Raw genomic sequence first — 24,476 nt, forward strand, 5'->3', positions numbered from 1 at the left:
GTGGGTCAACGGTTCAAATATCACGACATATTTAATTTCTCAATGGCATCTAAGATATTTTGACAATAAACTGAATTAAAAATCAATCATTTTCATTAATTTTCGCCCTGATGTCCGAAATGGAAACTCCCTTAGTGTATAACAATAATGATGTCCGAAATGGAAACTCCCTTAGTGTATAACAATAATTTTTTTCGTAGGTCTATAGTAATAACTATGTACTTAATAGCCGTATAGACTCTCTTTTTTTTTTGGTAGATCTATAATAATAACTATGCACTTAATGGGTTGGAATCCTCTGCGGCCCTCAAGCCCAGCGGCCACCCTGCTGCCACCGTGGATGGTTGCCACATGGCAATAAAAAAATATCAGCCATTGAATTTTTAATGGTTATAATTCTTCTTATGCCGGCCTAATGAAAGCGGTTCAACAATGGTCCAACCAACCTTTTACCCTCGACTCGGTTTAAAAAGAAAATACGAAAACACAAAAATCCCAAATCAACCCAGAATTGGTCTCGTCTTTTCCTGGCTGTCGTTGTCGGCCGGAGGAGGAGGTCTTCATGTCCAATGCCAGAGTAGTTGTTGTTGCCGTTGTTTCATTTTCCAGAGTCATCGTTGCCTTCACTCGTCTTATTTTGAGAACACACTTAGGGAGCTTCACCTTCTCTCCTTATTATGTTCTATTCAAGTGACTTTGTACTCTGTATCAATGTGTCTTCCATTAATTTCATAGCACAACACGATGAAATTAAGCTAGATGGATTTGATTCATATGGTACATCAAAATCGCCCCAAAAAACATGAAACAGATAAAACTTAACTGGATAATAGGATCAAAAGGAATAATTTTAGTCGTTTCAACTACAGAGAAAGGGGCACTCGTGCTTATCAGCTTATATTACCTTGTATTGCTACCTCATAAAACACCTCCCCCATTGTCTCTCAACCCAACTTATTTTTCCAAATTTTCAGTTTAAGCCTTCGTCTCTTTCTGGCCAATTTTGTAACTACAAAAATGCCTAAAATGGGAGATGATGGAAAACCGTAGCGAGCTAATGCTTCACTGGTTTTGTCTTGTGAAGAAAGATCTCACATGAAACAACCTGTAAATCCACGTTTGAATATCCCAACTGTAATTGCACTGACTTTGACTTTGCACAAAAATGGAGATCAAAATGGAGTTCACAAAAATGAAAGAAGTAGTGACGGAGATAGGAAAGAACGCAACCTCCTCTGTCCCTTTCTCTCCATGTCATCCTCCGGCGGCAACGGTAAGGGTAACGTTGAGGGAAGAGGGTAGAGACGAGATCTAGGTTTTGTTATTTTATATTTTTATTTTAAACGATTCGAAGTAAAGGGTTGGTTGGACCGTTGCTGAACCGCTTTCATTAAGCCCGCATAAGAGAAATATAACCATTAAAAATTCAATGGCTGATATTTTTTTATTGCCACGTGGCAACCATCCACGGTGGCAGCAGGGTGGCCGCTGGGCTTGAGGGCCGCAGAGGATTCCAACCCGCACTTAATAGCCGTATAGCCATATATTTAATTTTTTTTTTTTGGTGAAGCAAATATTTAATTTCTCCCGAGATACTTTCTTAGTAAAAATAATCTCGTGCCCCATCTCCCCATCTTCCCATGCCATTGACAGTGACAACCGTATCTGTTTCCCGACACATACGCGCCTAAAAGGCCGAAACGAAATCGAAAATATGTAGCCTCGTGAAAATGTTACGTATTTAAATTCCTAAATTTTCGAATTTTCCTTCCCAATAAGAAACAGAAAAGAAAATGCCAGCTTAGCCCAACCCAACCCAACCCAACCCTTTTACCAAAAAAAAAAACCCAACCCAACCCTCTCTTTCTCTCTCTAGTCCCCTATAAACCTCAGACGAGACTTTCGACTGCGAGGATTTGGAGTGAACTTCAAGTCTTCTCCTCTTCCTCCTTAACAGCAGAGTTCTCCGAAGAATAGGTTTTCTGAATCGAAACAATGGAGGATTTCGATCTCGAGAATCCACTGCCGAGTGTTCAAGATCAGCAATCCGATACGATGCGAGCGCTTTTTGCAGCAGAATCAGATCACATGCCATCTGGTTGTTTCAAAGTTAAGGATTTAGATGTATCAGTTCGAAGAGAGGCCATTGCGGTGATTTTACAGGTAAAATGTGCAGTTATTTGCTGTTTCTCGTCGTAGCTTTCGTGATTCATTTTTGTTTTGGCATTTCTGAACTGTATTTGTTCATTAGGCGCAATTTTCTTGTCGATTCGATCCGTTCTTACACTATCTCGCCGTAAATTATCTCGATCGGTTCATCTCCAGACAAGGAATGCCGGTATAAAGCAAATCCTTGTTGCCTTTTTCATTTCTATCTCCGCCTGTTTTTCACTTTCAATACGTAAGAGTTCATCTGATGCTTACTTCTTGAAGATCTAACGAAAGGCTTTTGAGATTGCAGCAAGGGAAGCCGTGGATCTTGAAGCTTGTCGCTCTGTCTTGCCTCTCTTTGGCTGCGAAGATGAATAAAACGGACCTCTCACTGACTGATTTCCAGGTGAAAACTAAAATCATGTTCTTGCTCGAAATCTTTTAGGCGAATACATCTCTAAACACTTCTAAAGTGCTGTTGAACACTTGGAAACTTGGAACAGAGTGGAGATGGTTTCATTTTCGACAAAATTACTTTTCAGAGAATGGAGTTCCTGATTCTCGGAGCTCTGAAGTGGCGAATGCGATCGATAACTCCATTCTCGTTCGTGCGTTTCTTCCTGTCTCTATTCCAGCTGAAAGATCCGCCACTAACAGATGCTCTGAAAGCTAGAGCCAAGGAAATCATCTTCAAAGCTCAAGAAGGTAAAAACGTTCTTGATTATTCAATTACATTCCTTTTTTCTCTTCGATATTTTCGCGTTAAAAGCAAGTGGAACAAAATTTGTTTTATGATTACAGAATTGAAGCTTATCGAGTTCAAGCCATCGATAATCGCAGCGTCTGCCCTTCTCTCTGCTTCTCATGAGTTATTTCCCATTCAATTTCCTTGTTTCAGAAAAGCAATTTCATCCTGTTTGTATGTAAATGAAGTGAGTGATAATTTCAGTTTCGAATTTTGTTTTTCTTCCTCTGTGTGATTTCACTTTTATTCTAAATGCTTTTCGCTCTAATTTTTCGTTATTAATTCCTCTCAGGAGGAGAAGTTGTTCAATTGCTGCAACATCATGCATGGTATAGTGATGGATGGGTACGAGTCAGTTTTATCAAGCTCAGACACGCCAGTCAATGTGCTTGACCTTCATTGCTCCAGTTCGGAGAGCGATAAAACTATTTCCATCTCTACCATAAGAACAGAGAGGGACCTCAAACGGCGAAAGATCAGTGATTTCTGCAACGAAAAAACTTTCCAGCTTTCACAGATTCAACGTTGCTGAATGGCACCTCTGCTATGAATTCTGATGGAGTGAATGCAAAACCTACTGCCTCCTAGCCAGAGCACGACATCAGAAGCAGTACAAAAAACCAAAAACCAAAAAAAGTGAAGGAAAAAAAGGTAAAGATGAGAGAGAGAAAGAGAGACACATGAAAGAAGATCGATCGACGACAGCTACTTCAGAAATCAAATCTCTGTCTCCCGATACGGTACGGGTATCTCTCTTTCCTCTTCAACTCCAAGACTCGAACGGTCCAACAATCCAAGTATGGAGGGTGAATCCGGAATCAAACCCTCATAAAACAACTCAAAAAAAAAAAAACAGAAAAAGAAAATTATCATTTCGATCCTTGGGAACTCCATTTGAGAGGTGAAAATCCATAGAATCTGTACGAAGAAAGACAAAACAAAGCTTTGAAAGGAGGGTAGTTGTGTTTATTTTACGTTCTGTTCGGGGTCGGGTTTCCTTACGTTGCTTTTGCAGCCTGTAACGAATAATAATAAAGTAATAGTAACCCAGAATCCAGAACTTTATAAAGGAAAAGAAAAAAAAAGTGAAATGGGAATTCTCTTAGTACTTTCTCTTTCTTTTCTACGGTCAACGCAAGAAAAAAGTATATGTTTATAAGACCTACAAGGCTAGAAAGCAGAAAAAGAAATGGCGGGAAGGTACGTAGCTTTTCCCTCAAGATCATAAATATCTTATCGGGGAAGGCATAGACATTTAACGTGCCGAGCCCGAGACAGAGAAGGGAAAAGGAAAGAAGCATGGTACATTATCGTCGACACATGACGATATACGAGTCGCTGGGGCGCGACACGTCTCCCCTTAGCTACACGAATTTCGCAAAAAGTCGCCCAATTCACATATTTAATAAAGATTTATTTAGGTTTTTATTGATTTTTCGTTCAATTTTTGCCAAAGTGATATAAGACCTCTACACGCTCCGGGGGCGCTGCCCCCACACCCCCGTCTGGGTGGCTTTCCCGGACCCCTGCCTGCTCACCGAGGAGCGGGACCGAATATGTCGACAACAAAATGTGAAGCATAAACAATACTCAACATAATTGTATAATGAATTGTAAACTTTAGTACATCTATTTACTAGTTGTGCATTGTGTTCTCTTTGCATTGTTTACATTAGTTTATATGAACTTTCCAAACTTCCAATTTTGCCCGCATATAACCAGACATGTGTCAATAAAAAATTTTAGATCAAGTGATGTTTCAGGCAAAATATAATGTTCTCAATGTGTTTATTAGCCTCAAATTAGGCAACATCTATTCACTAGTTGTGCATTGTGTTCTCTTTGCATTGTTTACATTAGTTTATATAAACTTTCCAAACTTCCAGTTTTGCCCGCATATAACCAGACATGTGTCAATAAAAAACTTTAGATTAAGTGATGTTTCAGGCAAAATATAATGTTCTCAATGTGTTTATTAGCCTCAAATTAGGCTACATCTATTCACTAGTTGTGCATTGTGTTCTCTTTGTATTGTTTACATTAGTTTATATGAACTTTCCAAACTTCCAGTTTTGCCCGCATATAACCAGACATGTGTCAATAAAAAACTTTAGATTAAGTGATGTTTCAGACAAAATATAATGTTCTCAATGTGTTTATTAGCCTCAAATTAGGCTACACGTCAAATTTCATATCAAAATGACCTGAAAATACCCTTCGAAACAGGGGTTCGATTTTTCATCGAACTCCAACCAAAAGTCGCCCGACTTTTGGCGACATGTGCTCAAGTCGCCAGGATTCGACACGGTTACACGGGCCGACATGTCGAACCTTGCTTCGAAGCAGAAGGCATATATTAGGGTTTCTGCTTTCGGATACAGTGAGATTAGTTGCTTGTTAATAACTCGATCATGCCTTCCCCCCTTTTCCCAACCAAACAAAACAAAACAAAACAAAAAAAACCCTTGGTTGTTTGCTTGTTTAGAAGGAAAAAACTTTCTAAATCCATACCTGATTAGGTATCTGTTACCATAGTTGCATCAAAATATAGTCTTTGAACATTTATGTTCTCTTGTATTTCAAAATATAAGAATCTTTCTCTAGTCTTTAGGGTTTTTTAGATTTGATGTTTATTTGGATTAGTTAGTGCATACCGTGACTATATCCTCAAGATAGTTTTATATATAATTTAAATATATCATAAAACTTTTCCCTTGATTCTACGTAGATATCAACTCTTAACCTCATATTTTAAGGCATTGATCTTTTGTCAATTAAACCGACACCTTGATATTCTCGATATATGTTAAGGGGCCTTCCACTTAAGTTCTTTTAGCATACTCATTGACACTTTATTAATAAAAATATCAAGAAATCACACATAGAGATGATAACAAATTGAATAAACATGGATATTTAATGTGATTCACATATCAAGTTGATGCACTAAGTCCATAAGCAAAGAAGAACTCTCACTATGTATGGAAAAAAAAATTACAATCAAGATCTCTCATCAATCGCCACAATGTCATTGCAAAACTGTCACAAAAGTCCTAAAGCTAGCAACCATATCTCAAACATACTCATAAAGTTTCAATCAAGAAAGTGGGTTGATCCATTAGATTAAGTCGTATTATACCACCCCTTTGAGAAAGAGATCAATGATGGGCTCTGATAGAATCTTTTCCTTTCATCACAGATGTTAGAAAATAGGTCATTTAGGTCTTCCACTAGAATATTATGGTGTTGATAAAATTCCAAAGCCAGATAAGAAAATAGGTCCTTTAGGTCTTGCACATTGCAATACTGTACATATGCATGTCCTATGAAACAGTCATAGGTGGGATGAGCTAATAAGCTCATCGAGAGAGAATACATTTCATATGGTCATGAGTGTATTTAATCAATCTGTGCTAAGAAAATCATATTATAACATCCTTTTATCATATCTATAGTTAAATATATACCATTATATCTGATCATCTTTACCTAACATGCATGATATGCTATTGTTGTTGACGTCTGAGGGATTTGCACGCACACCAGAACTGTTGTTGTAATCACAGTACTTCTTTAGAGCTGAAACGTACATGAAGTACTTTCTTTAAGGTATTTAGACACCCCGAATTGTGCAATACGGGTTCTAAAAGTGTCTTCACCCCAAGATCAGTCAGCCCAAACTTTTAAGGTTGCACCCCAGAAAGGTTTACTCAAGGTATAATCAGGTTATGTTCACTGCTTAACAGAATAACAGGGAGAGAGAGAGAGAGAGAAAGAGGAGGAGGAATTCTGTGTGTCAAGAATGAGCACGAAATGGAGTTTATATAGAGCCCCAAAGGCTGTGGGTGAAAGGGTAAGGCTGTGAGGGTACCTTTCAGCTCAACTCTCTTCAACGAAGGTACCTTCAGTGACCTCCCTACATGAGAGTGCCACTCAAATGGCATCTCCACGTATTCACCCAGTAGTGGGCTTTCCGAAATAGGGCCCATGACAAACCGGGCCTTCCGGATCAAGCCCACGACCCACGGCCCAAATCCCAAGTCATATAGATATATTAATATATATATATATATATATATATATTATATATATATATATATATATATATATATATATATATATATATATATATATATATATATATATATATATATATATATATATATATATATATATATATATATATATATATATATATATATATATATATATATATATATATATATATATATATATATATATATATATATATATATATATATATATATATATATATATATATATATATATATATATATATATCTATCTATATAATCATGGCAGGGTCACTATAGGGTATCAAGTAAATTAATAATACCTGAGCTCTTACTATATAAAAACCATATAATCAGATCCTCTTCACCCGATGTGGAACTAAATAAAACCATGGATAAAAGACACAATTAAAATAAATAAAATATTTATATAAAGTTTTAAACATATTTACAACAATCCCTCACAATGGTTAAAACTTCAAATACAAAGGTCAAGACTCAAGCAACGAGTGAACACATTAGACACAATAGGACACTTCGTTGTAGATGTCTTTCGGACTTGAATCTACACTAGATCTGATAAAGCACGCTATAGAGTACCGGTGAAGTCTGACTTCTTGAACCTATCCTCTTCAGTGTAGCTGGCTACTTCACCATTCATATCCAATTGGTCGACCTTCTTAACAACCCTTTTATAAAGAAAAATAGACATTTTAATCGGCCTTGTCTCGAATCTTGGTCTCACAGATATTTAAGGAACTTTACTTGTGTAATATTTCCAACTGAAGGCGGCCTCACCCTCTATATCTGTTTAGGTCAGCATTAGGTGTGCACCACATTCGACACACCCCCACATTTCGTGAGCTATGCTTGATTAAGAGTCAGTTACTCATCCTATCAACAATATGGTGGTACTACTTTACTATAATTATTCAGAATGGGTATAGTAGTACAAACAGGTCATCTAGTGACTTCGTTGCTTACCCTTTGAACCTAATTCAGGATTTAACCTCTTCACATAGGTTGGGTGTCCGTCACATGACCTATGTCACAGGTCTTGATCCCATTCCCATAAGTGCTTCATTAAAAGCTCTTGTAGGCATAGCTTTAGTGAACATATCAGCTAAATTCTCCTCTGATTTCACGTAATCAATTGTAATTGTTCCTTCATCAATATATTGCCTTACAAGATTATGTCGAAGACGTATGTGTCTTCTTTTGCCATTATATACCCGATTCTTGGCTCTTCCTATAGCTGCTTTACTGTCACAGTGCAGTGATATAGGTGGCATTGGTTTGGGCCATAGAGGTATATCTGCAATCATGTTTCTAAGCCATTCAGCTTCACTTCCAGCCTTTTCCAAAGCTACAAATTCTGCTTCCATTGTAGAAGATGTTCCACATGATTGCTTAACTGACTTCCATGAAATTGCTCCTCCACCTAGCATAAACACATATCCACTTGTAGCTAGTGTTTCTCTTGAATCTGAGATCCAATTAGCATCACAGTGTCCATCCAAGACAGAGGGATTTCCACTATAGTGAAGTCCATAATGCATAGTACCCTTAAGATACCGAAGTAATCGTTCAATTCCAAGCCAATGCTCTTTACTAGGATTATGAGTATGCTGGCTCAATTTTCCAACTGTTAGAGCAATATCTGGCCTAGTACAGTTCATCAGATAATTTACAGATCCAATAATCTGTGAGTATCTCTTCTGATTTACTGGTTCTCCAATATTTTTCTGAAAATTACTTTCCATAGTTAAAGGAGTTTTAAACGAACCAGAATCATAAAAACCAAACTTCTTAAGCATATTTTCCACATAATGAGCTTGAGAGAGTATAATTTCTCTTTCTTTTCTGATGATTCTAATTCCCAAAATTACATCAGCAGTGCCCAAATCTTTGGTGTCAAATAAAGACACTAGCAGTTTCTTAGTTTGATTAACTATTTCTAGGCTTGTTCCCATGATCAACATGTCATCTACATAAAGTAGAATAAAAACACCCTTCCCTTGATGAAACTTTCTATATAAGCACCTTTCAGAATCATTGACACTAAAACCCTTTGAAATGAGAGCAGTATCAAATTTCTCATGCCATTGCTTGGGTGCTTGCTTCAACCCATACAATGACTTGACTAATTTACAAACCTTATTAGGTTGACCAAGAGATACATAACCTTCTGGTTGTCTTATGTAGATCTCTTCCTCCAATTCCCCATTTAGAAATGCTGTCTTTACATCCATTTGGTGTATCACCAAATTGTAGATAGATGCAATAGCCATGAGAACTCTCACTGTAGTTATTCTTGCTACAGGTGCAAAGGTGTCAAAGTAATCTATGTCTTTCTTTTGCCTAAAACCTTTGACTACAAGTCTGGCTTTAAACTTATCTAAGGAACCATCAGGTTTCAATTTCTTTCGAAATATCCACTTGGTTTCTAACACCTTTCTTTCGAAATATCCACTTGGTTTCTAACACCTTTGAACCTTGAGGAAGATTTACCAATTCCCAAGTGTGATTAGCTATGATGGAATCTAGTTCACTCTTTATAGCTTCCTTCCAAAAGACAGCATCCGGAGAAGTAATTGCTTCACTATAAGTGAGAGGGTCATTGTCTATAAGATAGACTATCCACTCATCAGATGAAAATTTAGCTTTCCTTTGTCTTTTGCTTTTCCGTATAGGATTCTCATTTCCACTTGGAGTCAATATTATCTCATTTCCACTGTCTTGTGACAATTCATGAGATAAATCAGCGGTTGTAGCCAAATCATTTCCATGATTCATACTATTACTTCCAGACTCACTATCAAGTCTATTAAATTTAAAAGGAAATATTCTTTCAAAGAATTCAGCATCCCTTGTCTCAATTATTGAATTTTCCTCACAAATTTCTTCAATGGTTCTTATAACCATGCAACGGTATGTAGAACTATGTACTGCATATCCTAAAAACACACAGTCAATGGTCTTAGGACCAACTTTTCGCTTCTTAGGTTCTGGAATGGCCACTTTGACCAAACAACCCCATGTTCTCAAGTGTTTTACACTTGGTTTTCTTAAATACCATTTTTCATATGGTATCATTCCAGTTTTCTTGTGGGGAATTCTGTTTAAAACATAACATGAAGTTAATATTGCATCCCCCCACAAGTCAAGTGGTAAGCCAGAACTGATTAACATTGCATTCATCATCTCTTTTAATGAACGATTTTTCCTTTCTGCTATCCCATTAGATTCTGGTTGATATGGGGCAGTGGTTTCATGAATAATGCCATTCTCTTCAAAGAATTTACTAAGGCTAAAATATTCTGACCCTCTGTCAGTCCTTAGCCTTTTTATCTTTCTTCCAAGTTGATTCTCTACTTCTGCTTTATAAGACAGAAAGGCATTGCAGGCTTCATTCTTGGATTTCAGTAGATATATCATAGTATATCTAGAACAATCATCTATAAAGGTGATAACATACTTATTACCACCTCTTGATTCTTGTGATTTGAAATCACATAAATCACTATGCACTAGTTCTAGCAAATTCGTTTTCCTATCCACTGACTTATGAGGTTTCTTTGTAAATTTAGCCTCAACACAAATTTGACATTTAGTCAGTGGTGGTTTAAGACTATGTATAATGCCCAACTTACATAATTGAGATATATAAGGTGCACTACTGTGACCTAGTCTACCATGCCATAAATCAAAAGAATCAAAAACATAAGCAGAAACCAGAAGTATTTATTAATTCAATAATACTCAATACAAAGAGGCCATCATTTAGATAACATTTTCCAATAAATACATCATTTTTCAAGAGAACTGCTTTGTCTGCTTCAAAGGACAGTTTGAACCCAGCTTTATTCAGGAGCGGACCAGAGATCAGATTTCGCCTTATATCTGGTACATAGAGAACATTCTCCAACCTCATAATTTTTCCAGAGGTCAACTTCAGGGTGATTTGTCCTTTTCCGATTACATTGACTGGTTGAGAATTTCCCATGAAGATCTTGTCAGCAGCATCAGAATACTTGGAGAAGAAGCTCCTATCTCCACAAATGTGCCTGGTAGCACCTGTATCTATCACCTAGGATGTTGACTTTTCAACTACAAAAGCCTCTGTTATCATTGCAGTGTAGATCTCAGAGTCAATCAGATTATCCATTGCTTTCTCTGATCCTCCTTTCTTCTTTACCCTGCAATCCTTAATGAAATGCCCAGGTTTGCCACACTTGAAGCATGCTCTCTTCTTCTTTTTGAAGGTAGAATCTTGATTGGGTTTTAGAGACTTATTAAATTTCTTTTTCTGTTCAGTCTCTACCAGGTTGGCCTTAGGCTTATTGGAACTACTAGATTCGTTCCTAAGTCGGTTCCTTTCTTCTATTCCCGATCCGAACCACAACACTCATCAAAGGCCCAAGTCCTTCCTCTTCTGTTTCATTGAGACCTTAAAGGCACTCCAAGAGGAAGGAAGCTTATGTATCAAGGCACTGGTCACAAAGGCATCTGGCAGAATGATATTCTCTTTTGCCAGATTCCCCACCAACACTTGATACTTGTTTACTTGGTCAGAGATGCTAATCCCATCGACCATCGTAAACTCCAGAAAGGTTTCAACTACAAACCTTAAGTTACCGGCATCCTCAAGAGTATACTTCTTGACTAATGCCTCCCAGATTTCATAAGCAAATTCAAAAGAGCTATACACATTGTATAACTCATTTGACAACGCATTTAGAATGCGATTCTTACATTTGAAATCTGCAGTGAACCATTCGATCCTTTTCTGATCGAAGGTAGGATCACCTGACTTATCAGGTTGGGGTTCACTCAGCACAAATGCTATCCCAGCTTCCATAAGTGCAAAATATAGCATTTGCTTCCAACGTTTAAAGTTCTCACCTTTGAACTGCTCGATTTTGTCAAAATCTGACTTTCCGGTTGGTGGTTGTGAAGCTTGCAGAGATGGAAGAGGAGTGCTGTTCTTAGTGACTTTCTCATGTGTACTTACGTTTGCAGAGTCCTTCGTGTTGGTCTCTTTTCCAACAGTTGTGTTGACTACTTCAGTGTTGTCAGTAGCCATAGTAGAAAATAATAAATACCTTAAACTTGTTGTTGACGTCTGAGGGATCTGCACGCACACCAGAACTGTTGTTGTAATCACAGTACTTCTTTAGAGCTGAAACGTACATGAAGTACTTTCTTTAAGGTATTTAAACACCCCGAATTGTGCAATATGGGTTCTAAAAGTGTCTTCACCCCAAGATCAGTCAGCCCAAACCTTTAAGGTTGCACCCCAGAAAGGTTTACTCAAGGTATAATCAGGTTATGTTCACTGCTTAACAGAATAACAGGGAGAGAGAGAGAGAGAAAGAGGAGGAGGAATTCTGTGTGTCAAGAATGAGCACGAAATGGAGTTTATATAGAGCCCCAAAGGCTGTGGGTGAAAGGGTAAGGCTGTGAGGGTACCTTTCAGCTCAACTCTCTTCAGCAAGGTACCTTCAGTTGACCTCCCTACATGAGAGTGCCACTCAAATGGCATCTCCACGTATTCACCCAGTAGTGGGCTTTCCAGAATAGGGCCCATGACAAACTGGGCCTTCCGGATCAAGCCCACGACCCACGGCCCAAATCCCAAGTCATATAGATAGATATATATATATATATATATATATATATATATATATATATATATATATATATATATATATATATATATATATATATATATATATATATATCTATCTATCTATATAATCATGGCAGGGTCACTATAGGGTATCAAGTAAATTAATAATACCTGGGCTCTTACTATATAAAAACCATATAATCAGATCCTCTCCACCCGATGTGGAACTAAATAAAACCATGGATAAAAGACACAATTAAAATAAATAAACATATTTACAAGACACTATTAAAAAAAAAAATATTTATTTTTCCCCTTCTCTTTCTTCCCCTTCCTTCTTTTTTTTTTATATCCCCCCCCCCCCCACAACTATTTATTTTTGGGGGGGAAGAAAAAAGAAAAAAAAAAAACCCACACCAACCCCCACACAACAAAACAAAAAAAAAACCCCACAAATTTGGGGCTATTAAAAAAAAATAGAAAAAAAAAAAAAAAAAATTAAACCCTATTTTTTTTCCAAAACCCCTTTCCCTTCCCCCTTCTCCCCCCCCACCCCACTATACATGGGACCCACATGTTTAAGATCTTGACAGTAAACTCCATAGTGCTACACAATGCCCAAACAAACTCCTGTTCATGATGGTGCTTCCCAAACTATTAGAACACAATATCAATGTCAAGATATTTCAGTTTATTAAAAAGAAACATAAATAAGGGTAACAATCACTATCCATAAAGCAATTGTAAAGTTTGCTAAAGCCACTCCTGTTTTTGTCAAGGATTTACCGCCAAATTACCCTCTACAGGGCAATGTGAAAATTTCCGTTAAAAAGAAGAATTGAAGCCAGGAAAATAAGTAATAAAACCATTGCTAATAGAATATTCAACAAATGGTGTTGTTAATAGTAACACTAGTGACCATCTTGTACCTCCTTTTTGCCTAGTGGCTACTTGACCATTTTAGAAAAAACAATGGATCAGTCACAAACAGGATCCATTTTCAGAGAGAATAATGGCTCTGCAACTCCTACCTGTCCTAAGAAATTTCAGTTACCGAAATAACAATAAATGTAGAAAATGTCTCTGCCCATTCCAGACCTCACTTTTAAAGTTTGTGGGAAGCTCACGGGTGTCCCGTAGCTCCAAAAGCAAGTCATGAATGGGCTCAGCCATTCTTAGTTGATAAGCATATAGCTAGGTCAGGACAATTTCTTGAATACGTATATTACAACCCAATTCATAATTTTCACACATATCGTCTCTCCTTCCAAACCCATTACTGTCCTTCCTTTGCTACGCTAAAACAATATTAAATATCCACTTGTCCTTTCATCAATTCATCATGTTTGTCAGAACCCCAAACTATCAATCCTTTCATTCGAAGAACAACATGTGATCTTAAAGGTATAAAGAGAGTTCTACACGATTCAAGATCAGTGATTCTTAACTATTCTGAGCGACCCCTGAAAGGCATGGACCATGTTAGCCCATACGTCTAAGAAATCACTTATAGGGATCACTTGATGGGTGTCGGGAGACACAAACAGGGGACCATCTATATATATAGAGAGAGAGAGGACCACTGTAAATCTTAGTAGCAAATATAAAGATTATGAAGAGAAAACATGATAAGTGGAGTTAATAAGTAGGGTTTGAGTTAGAGATTGAAACCTGACAGTATCGTATGGTTCTACACTTCTACCAATGTGGAAACTGGGAGAATACTGGTTGGGTTCTATAAAATCTACATCTCTCAGTACTAGTTGCCCTATATATGGATTCTTTGGTAACCATGCTTAGGATGACTAAACATGTGATACGGATCCGAACTCCACGGCTAAAGAAGTGACTAACCCAATAGTGTTTCAAGTTCCAACTTCCCTTACATGCACGAACGACTAAAGTAGCAAAGATTGCTCAAACCAGGGAATAATTTATGCATTTTCATAGGTTGAATATGAAACCTGTAAATTAAAAACATAAAAGGAAGAGTTTTAGATCTTTTACCTTAGTGATTTTGACTGCAATGGATCTACACATTGGAGGTGCCTCTTTGCGTTCCTTTTCCCTTCTACTTAACTTGTGTACTCTATGGGTTATTTTCACTCTTCCAAATAGACGAACCACAGTAATGGAGGTTTAGGATTAGCTTGGAGATTTCGCAGAACATAGGAGAGTATTCTTTTTATCGGTTTGGTATTTCATCCCTCTATTTATAATATTTTCCCTCAAACCTAATTCCTTAATTAGGGTTTTATTTAATTAGACTCATCTAAGTGAGGAAAATATTAGAGTCCTGCTTAGACTCAACTAAATAGATGGGTAGTCATCCTGGACTACATAACTGTCTTGCTGCCACCTATGGTGCAAATTGTAGTGGGGCCCACCCACTACGATTAACAAAACCTTCAACAAATTTGGGTCATTGGCTTAATTTTGATTGGTGTGTCTACTTATGTAGCTGAATTCGGCGACCTAGGAAGCGCCTGATATTGTTCGACGAGATTTCTAGATTTGCAACACCATAATCTGTAGTATGGATCATCTCCCCTAATAGCGTTACAATCACAATTTATGTGGGGCCCACAAGTAAAAAATAATCCTGTAGGCCCTCTGTAATTAGTGGTCAACAACCATCGGGGCAGACTGTCACATCCACCCAACCGGTACCCTATTTGGCATACCCGAGTGTGTGATCTACAGCCCAGAAGATCAGTGTTGAGGAAATCAACCTCCCACATCCACAATAATATAATCAAGAACAAGACAAAATCAATGTTATACTATATTAACTGAAAGATCAAGATAAGATTCAAAAGAACACACGTATATGTAATTAGAGTGCGGAAAAAGAATGATACCAATATAATAATTAAATGTAAAGTGTTGCGGAAAATCACTCTACAGTACAACGGAAATGTAGATCGAAAATATAAAGAAAGATTATTACCGATTCCCAAAATAAGAGGAATAGAAAAGAAATAATCAAAAACTAAACTAGTGTCTCTTCAAGCCTATAAAGAACACTTCTAAAAGTAAAGTCTCAGTATCTAGATAAAGTTGAACTAGCACATAGGTGCGACTAATCCTGGTACGATACACCGTCACCTTGAAATTCTTCACCGTCGTAGTCACCATAGCTAGCACCTTGGGAGTAGTATGCGTCATCTACTTGGGCTTCATAATACTGGTCTTCATAGTCATCAGTACTTGCAGATAAGTCTAACAAAGATGTTTGCAAAAAAGAGTGAGTTCAAAAGAACTCAACAAGACAGTTTATTCCATAATAACACAGTAAAGCATGATAGTGAAATATAAGGAATGCAAGATGATATAAAATAGACAAGTATGTATGATTCTAACTCTATGTATGCTGGTCTTTATTGCCAGACATGCTTTAAGTCATAGCACCATACTCGTATGGGTAGGTCTCAAATCCTCTCCCTCAACCATCTCGATATTTTGGGTTCTCCGGTGGTAATTGAGTCCTACATCCCTCTCGGACATTCCATGGCTAAGGTTTAGGTCACTGCTCTCTCACATCACCTGGTCTGAGTATTGGAGCATGTCAAGGTTAAACCTAGCCCAATGCAAGTCTTCTACTTAGTTATATCAACTTAGAGTCAGATACTTCCATTCCTTGCCTCTCGTGATCCTTTCCGATATCCTTCTCATTAAAGTCAGCGTATCCATGGCTACAACCAACTCGGACTCATCAACCCTATTGGTCATCCACAAATAGTAAACGGGAAGCTCTCATGTCCTCTCACAGGTTGGTTACCGATCTTGAATGCCCATGAGCCCAAGTCTACTACTACAACCCTACCAATGAATGGCCCCCACAATGTGATTCATGTCCTCTCACGAGTTGGATACCAGTCTTGAGCGCCCACAAACCCTCATTGCTGCCATGGGTTACTCGATCTCAATACCCTTCTGAATTAGGTATGATATAACAGGGACATCCTAGCCAAACACTGCTAGACAGGCCTTAGGCATGTCAACCAATAATCCGGGAAAGAGTCAAGGGGCACATAGGAAATGTCTCATACCACTTCCACCGATGTCCAAAGATAGAAATGTCAAAAGAACATTCCCCATTCCCAAATTATACTTAAGCAATCACATTCCCAAAATCAGTCATTCATATACATAGCCAATAATTCAATACATAGAAAGATAATCAATCATACATGATCAAATTGATAAGAGAATTACATGAACAAGGTCTACTATAGTTGAAGAATTTACAGCAGTAACATAATCATAAGAAAACTAAGACAACAATAGTATGATCATGCAAATATGAATCATAAACCAAAGATCATGCATTCTAGGTTATTAGATAATCAACCGTCCTTACCTTAAATAACTTCGAATAATTTTGGAGGAACAAAGAGGATAGGTCCAAGGTTAGCAAACAAACCCTTAACAAGCATAGTTCAATCATTAGGAACAAACCCTAGAAGATTAGAAGTCAAACGGATCAAGACAAACAAAGAAATCAACTACTACCAGCTTGGGCTGATTAGCTGGTCGATTGGTCCAATCGACCCAGGCAATCGATCCAATGAAAAGTATGAAGCCAAATTCTGAATTTTGATCCGAAACTCATCTTCCTGGATTCAAAACACTCTAAAATTTCAAAGGAACTTCTATAACAGTAATCTAAGATTAACTAGCATATATTAGACATCAACATTGATCAAAATAGTAGAATTCTAAATTGATCAAAAATAGGGTTTTCAGAGAAAATAGTCTGTGGATTTTAAAGAGAGGCTAGAGAGAATGAGAATTCACTCTAGAAGAATAACAACAGTAGGTCAATGATAGAAACTAATATATGAGTGAATCTAACATGCTTTGAAATAAAAAACAAAAGAATGATGACACCTTCATGAAGATTTCACAAGATCTCTTCATGAAATTCAGTTGCCTAGATCATAGGAGCATTGGAGTGAATGGAGATTCACTCGCAACTATAGAGATTGAAGAAGAGGTGTTTGCAAGGATGCAAAACCATCTTCATAATCACAGCGATGAGAAACCACCAGTAGAAGAGTAGATCATAGAAGGTTAAGAGAGATTACTAACCTTAATGAGGAATAATCGCCAAAGAACTTGAGAATTCGCACTGGATCTTCCACACACCAAAGAGAGGGCTTGAGAGAGGTTCTCCACGTTCTCCAGAGGTTTTAGAAACAAGTGTGGCTGAAAACCACGTAGTCCTATTAAGTAGAGCATAAAAAACCCTAAAATCAGAAATTTACACTTAAACCCCTGGGACTCTGGGTCGATTGGCCCAGTCGACCCAAGCTGTTAGCAAGCCCAAGTTAGGGAATTGAAGCTCCAAACCTCAAAATTTTCAATGGGGCTTCTCCCAACTCATCAAGCAACTCACCTAGTATTGAGGAATGCCTTCAAACCATGTCCAAATAGGCTTTAAGTACATCAACCAAACGCTTCTTCATTAAGGTGCAGTTTCTTCTCCAACTCTGACAAGGTTTCCAAGTATGGGACTCCATCATCAATCTCCATGGGTTCTGGGTCAAACACCATATCTTCCATTGAGATGGCCCATAGTTGTCTTCTTCCTTCACTTTGGGTGTTCGAACCTACAAACAACAGGGCTTCCGGGTTAGGGTTAGGGCTGGATTTCACATTCTCCCCCCCTTAAAAGAAATTTCATTCTCGAAATTAAAAGAATACCTGGGCTTCGAAAAAGATGAGGAAACTTCTCCTTCATGTCTTCTTCCTTCTCCTAAGAAGCTTCTTCAGGGGTGTGATTCTTCCACTGAATCTTTACCAAGGGGATGGTACGATTCCGCAACTGTTTGTCCTTCTTGTCTAGGATTTCAGCTAGCTCTTCATTGTAAGAAAGATTAGCACTAAGTCCTTCATGTTCTCGCTGTAGTATGTGTTCCAAATTTTCTATGTATTTCCGTAGCATCGAAAGATGAAACACATTATGAACTCCAGCAAGAGATGAAGGTAAGGCCAAACGGTATGCAACAGGTCCAACCTTCACAAGAATTTCATAATGTCCGATGAATTGAGGGCTAAGCTTTCCTTTAACATTGAATCTCACTACACCTTTCATAGGTGACACTTTTAGGAAAACTTTCTCCCCAACTTGAAATTCCAAGTCGGTCCTTCTCTTATCCGCATAAGATTTCTGCCTTGACTGAGCAGACTTGATCCTTTCTCTTATCATATCCACCATTGCACTTGTAGCTTCAATCATTTCTAGACCTAACACTTTTCTTTCACCAGTCTCAGTCTAATACAAGAGTGTCTTACAAGTATTTTCATACAAAGCCTTGAATGGAGCCATGCCTATTGTTGCTTCATAACTGTTGTTATAGGCAAACTCAACCAAAGCTAAGTGTTCATCCCAATTGCCACCCATATCCACAATGCAAGATCTAAGCATATCTTCCAAAATCTGAATTGTCCGCTCAGATTATCTATCAGACTGTGGATAATGAGCAGTACTCAAGTTTAACTGGGTTCCTAAGGCTTTCTGCTAACTATTCCAAAACCTTGAGGTGATCCTAGGATCTCTGTCAGAAACAATATTCACAGGCACTCCATGCAGACGAACCACATTGTCCACATAAAGCCTAGTTAGCTTATCCATAGTATGAGTGACCTTCATAGGAATAAAATGGACTTTTTTGGTCAACCTATCAATGATTATCCATACTGTATCATTACCTTTACTTGTCAGAGGCAAGCTAGTCACGAAATCCATAGTAATGTCTTCCCACTTCCAACCAGGAACAGGAAGGGGCTGCAGAAGTCCAGATGGCGGTTGGCGAACGGCTTTCATACGCTAACAAGTTTCACACTTGGCCACAAAGTCTTCCATATTGGTCTTCAAACCAATCCACCAGAAGTGTTCTCTTAGATCCTTGTACATCTTAGTACTTCCTGGGTGCACCGGTAAAATTGACTGGTGTGCTTCTTTCAAGATTTCCTTCTTAATCTCATCAACAACAGGCACACAAAGTCTTCCTTTAAACAAAAAAGCACTGTCCATAGACATACCAAAATCAGGATTCGACTTAGGATTCGAAGAAATCTTCTCCTTTAATTCCTGATAAGAAGCTTGCAGAGCAACAATTCTATCTCTAAGGGTGGATCTCGCCAACATGGCAGGAAGAACAAAATTCGAACCTTCTGGAACAATTTCCAAACCAACTTCCGAAATCGAAAACAACAACGGCTTACTCAAAGCATTCAAATCCAACTCTTTTCTTTCACTTTTCCTGCTAAGATCATCAACAACCACATTCGCTTTACCAGGGTGATACTGAATATCACAATCATAATCAGAGACTAATTCCAACCATCTTCTTTGTCTCATATTCAACTCCTTTTGGGTAAAGAAGTACTTCACACTTTTATGATCTGTGAAAATAGCAGTCTTCTCACCATACAGGTAATGTCTCCAAATCTTCAAAGCGAAGACAATAGCGACAAGCTCTAAATCATAAGTGGGATAATTGTCACATCCTCCCAGCCGGTACCCTAACTGGCATACCCGAGAGTGTGATCCACAGCCCCGAAGATCAAGTATCGAGGAAATCATCCTCCCACATATACAATTACATAATCATAAACAGGAAATAATCAAGGTTTAATACTATAAACAAAGGTTCAAAACAATAATGGATAATCAGTATAATCGAGTGCCAGAAAAGATACCAGATATCCAATGATATCAAAAAGGGTAAAGTGAGGCGGAAACTCACTTCACCAATATAGCGGAACGTAGTATGAAAGTCAAAAGGAATTACAACTGAAACAAATGTACTAAGAAATAAACTAAGATCAAACGTCTTCTAGTTTATAGATAACGTCTTCATAAGTATGGACTTCGTCAATCCAATGAATCCGTTCTAACCCTATGCTGTTTTCAAAAGTAGTACGCAGCTTGATCCGCCGGGGGATCATCAGAGTAATCTTGATCGTCGCCAGCACCTTGCATGTAATACACTTCATCGGCTTGCGCTTCACTGTACTGCTCGTCATAATAATCTGTACCTGTAGGATAATCTAAACAAAGAATATACAAAAAAGGAATGAGTTTTGAAGAAACTCAGTAAGGTAGTTAATCCATAACATCATAGATAACATGTGCCAAAACATAGCATGATGCAATGCAGTATGAAATAGATAAAGCATGAATGCATCTAAACTCTATGTATGCTGGTCTCTATGGTAGACATGCTTTAAGTCATAGCACCGTACTTCTTTGGGTAGGTCACACATACGGCTCCTGTTGGTAGTGGGTCCGGGCATCCCTCTCGGACAAACCATGGTAGGGGGTTGAGTCAACACTCTCTCTCACAACCATTTGGCATAAGTACCGGTGCATGTCAGGGAAAAGCCTAGCCCAATGCAAGTCATCTAGTTAGTTACATCAAGTCAGTTCCAGATACTTCCATTCCTCCCTTCTCGGGATCCTTTCCGGTATCCTTCACACTAGAGTCACGGATATTACTCACCGGACTCATCAACCCTATTGGTTATCCACATATGGTAAACGGGAAGCTCTCATGTCCTCTCACGGATATAACTCACCGGTCTCGAGCGCCCATGAGCCCAAGTCTAGCCATATGCAACCCTCCAATAAATGGTCCCACAATGTGATTCCCGTCCTCTCACGGATATAACTCACCGGTCTTGAGCGCCCGTGAATCCCCATTGCTACCACAGGTCGTTCGGTCTCAATACCCTTCCGAATCGGGTCTGATATAACAGGGGTATATCCTAGCCAAACACTGCTAGACATCCCTAGGTATGACAACCATTGATTCGGGAAAGCGTCGATGGGCATCTTCGGAGAACATCCCATACTATTCCCTCCGATGTCCAAGGACAGAAGCATCAAAAGGATACTCCCCAATCCCAAACCAAACTTAAGCAAACACATTCTCAGAACAGTCATGACATACACAACCAGCAGTTCATCATATACAAGAGAATGTAAAAGCAAAAATCAGATTAGGCAATAATCAGTAACTCATATATCATGAATAATAAAAAGACAATATAAACAAGTGCTACTGTTCCCACAATAGGAGATCAGAATTAAAATACAATAACAGTAGGTAATCTCATAGTTTCATAAAGTAGAAACCAGAGAACAAGCAATCTATGTAGTTAAGGAATTAACTGTCCTTACCTTCTAACTTGGATAGGATCTTAAAGAATCAAGTATGATCTTGACTAAACCTGAGAAGACAGTCCTAAACAAGTGCACACAACATGTTAGGAAAGATGCATAAAGGAAAAGATAAATCAATCGAAATAGACCAAGAATGAGGTTGCTGTACTCATTGGTCGATTGATTGGTCTGCTGGACCAGTCGACCAATGAGTCGGCCAATGTAGACAGTGGCCTACAAGAATCCGAATTTTGAGAATCAAGAACCGAATTCGATGGTTCAAAAGGGTACAAATCAGAGGGAAATTATCATGGTAGTATTCTAGGGTATAGAGGATATCAATTCATAGATCAAATCAAGTTCCCAAGTTGTAACCTAGGAACAAAAAGGTTAACCTACTAGGTTAAACATAGATTATGAGGGGAAAATATTATAATCAAAGATTAAAGAACTAGGATATGAAGATTACAGATATAGTAAAGAAAACACATTGATTGGGTTACCATGATCAAACTAGGGGTTCTTGATCTTACCCAAGAAATTAGGGTTTTACCCTTTTTGGTTCCCTCGGAAAATAATTGAGAGCTCTGGATGAAGGGAGATAAATTGTTAGCCAAAAATAACAAGAAGGGTCATTCAATGATGAAGTTTAGGTTAACACAATGTCACCCAAGAGGATTTTCCTTCACAAGGGAGGTTACCAAAAGCTCTCCAGACGATCACACAGGTTAGGGTTTCAAAGGATTAGGGTTAGGGTTTCGAAGATTCCACTGGCTGAGGTTAAGATCATGATGATGATCATGGATCTTAAAGAACATGATGAGATCATGGAATAGATGGTTGCAAGAGTGCATCATCTTCTTCCTGATCTCAACGAAGAACAGAATTAAAGAAAGAAAATCAGAGATAGAAGAAAGAGTGAGTGAAATCATACCTTTGCTGTAGGGGGATGAAGAATTCTTCAAGTCTTTGCGAGAGATCACCAAAGAATGCAAGGGAATGGGTTAGATTAGGGTTCTAACTCGTTCCAGAGGCTTAGGAGGCAGATGAGGCGGAGTACTCCCGATATTAGACTTAATAGAAGAGACAGGATTCAAATTTCAAAAACAGAATCAATTGGTCGATTGATTGGTCGATTGGTCCAATCGACCAATGAGTCGACCAATCAAGACAGCAACTTCAAAACAGGGAATTGAAGGCTCAGATCAAGTCCAAGCATCAAGGGGTTTTGCACACACCTTGAGTGACATGCCTAGGAGTTAGAAATGCCTTTGAATCAATATAGAGACCACTCCAAGACCATCAACTAATCCAATCTTCATCCGGGTGCAGTTTCCACCATTGGGACACTGGCATCAACACTCATGGATTCCAATCCAGCCATCAAGTCTTCAACAAAAATGGCCCAAAGATGACTTCTTGCCTTACTTCGGGTCACTGGACCTACAAATAACAAAGTTTTCGGATTAGGGTCAGGGCTGGGTTTCACAATAATTCCGCTCATATTCCTTCAATTGCCTAGAGGCATAAGCTACCACTTTCCCATGGTGTATCAAAACGCAACCCAAACCAATCCTTGACGCATCGGTATAGACTGTCAAACCACCGGATTCATTAAGTATAGTCAAAACCAAGGCACTTGTTAGTCTATCCTTTAACTCTTGAAAGTTCTTCTCACAAGCGTCGGTCCAAACAAACTTCTCTTCTTTCCTTGTTAGCTTAGTCATAGGAGCAGCCAACCTAGAAAAGTTCTCAATAAATCTCCTGTAGTAACCTGCCATTGCCAGAAAACTTCTTATTTCAGTCACGATCTTAGGTCTGTCCCAATCGGCAACTACCTTAACCTTCTCAAGATCAATACGAATACCTTTTGCTGAAACTACATGGCCGAGAAATACTACCATTGAGAGCCAAAAGTCACACTTGCTAAACTTAGCATAAAGCTTCTTTTCTCTCAATCTTTACAAGGTGAAACTAAGATGTCTCACATGCTCTTCTTCATTCCTTGAGTAAATCAAGATGTCATCAATGAAGACGATCACAAACTTATCAAGCACATCATGAAAAACTCGGTTCATAAGATCTATAAAAATAGTAGGAGCATTAGTCAAACCAAAGGGCATGACTCTAAACTCATAGTGACCATATCTCGTTCTAAAGGCTGTCTTGAAAATGTCAGTTGACTTCACCTTAAGCTGGTGATATTCATATCTCAAGTTAATCTTCTAAAACACGGCTGCACCTTTCAATTGATCAAAGAGGTCATTAATCCTGGGCAGCGGATATCTATTCTTTATGGTCAGCTTGTTCAACTCGCAGTAATCAATGCATAGACGCATGCTACCGTCTTTCTTCTTCGCAAAAAAGACCGGAGCTCCCCAAGGTGATATACTTGACTGTATAAAACCTCTATCTAAGAGCTCATTCAGCTGGTTTTGTAGTTCTTTCAGTTCGGTAGGTGCCATTCTATACGGGGCTTTAGATACCGGAGCAGTTCCTGGAATTAACTCAATCAAAAAATCCAAATCTCTATCAAGAGGCAATCTTGACAAATATTCCAGAAAAACGTCAACGAAGTCATAAACTACCTTGACTTCCTCAAGCTTCTTCTCTTCCTTGACTTTGCATCAATGCGGTCAAAGTCTTCTTACTAACTCTTCCTTGGTAACCTTAAAATTCAAAAACTAAATTTCCACCAAGATCTTCCTTGAAGAACAAAGAATCACAACTTTATGGGCT

General features: G+C 38.3%; 1 protein-coding gene and 1 pseudogene across 1 annotated transcript; one reads left to right on the top strand and one right to left on the bottom strand.

Moving 5' to 3' along the window:
• Positions 1-1,907: 1,907 nt before the first annotated feature.
• On the top strand, positions 1,908-3,785 carry LOC149028795 (putative cyclin-D6-1). Its single transcript, XM_089149207.1, has 6 exons — positions 1,908-2,163; positions 2,252-2,338; positions 2,462-2,557; positions 2,655-2,856; positions 2,953-3,083; positions 3,189-3,785. The coding sequence occupies exons 1-6, from the start codon at positions 1,996-1,998 to the stop codon at positions 3,426-3,428; spliced, it is 924 nt and encodes a 307-aa protein (XP_089005333.1). The 5' UTR covers positions 1,908-1,995; the 3' UTR covers positions 3,429-3,785.
• Positions 3,786-3,894: 109 nt separating this feature from the next.
• On the bottom strand, positions 3,895-8,903 carry LOC149028796 (secreted RxLR effector protein 161 pseudogene; annotated as a pseudogene).
• Between the last annotated feature and the right edge of the window lie 15,573 nt (positions 8,904-24,476).

The sequence above is a fragment of the Hakea prostrata genome, chromosome 1 (genome assembly GCF_041222555.1).
Source record: "Hakea prostrata isolate BN-2017 chromosome 1, UWA_Hpros_2, whole genome shotgun sequence".
NCBI lineage: Eukaryota > Viridiplantae > Streptophyta > Magnoliopsida > Proteales > Proteaceae > Hakea > Hakea prostrata.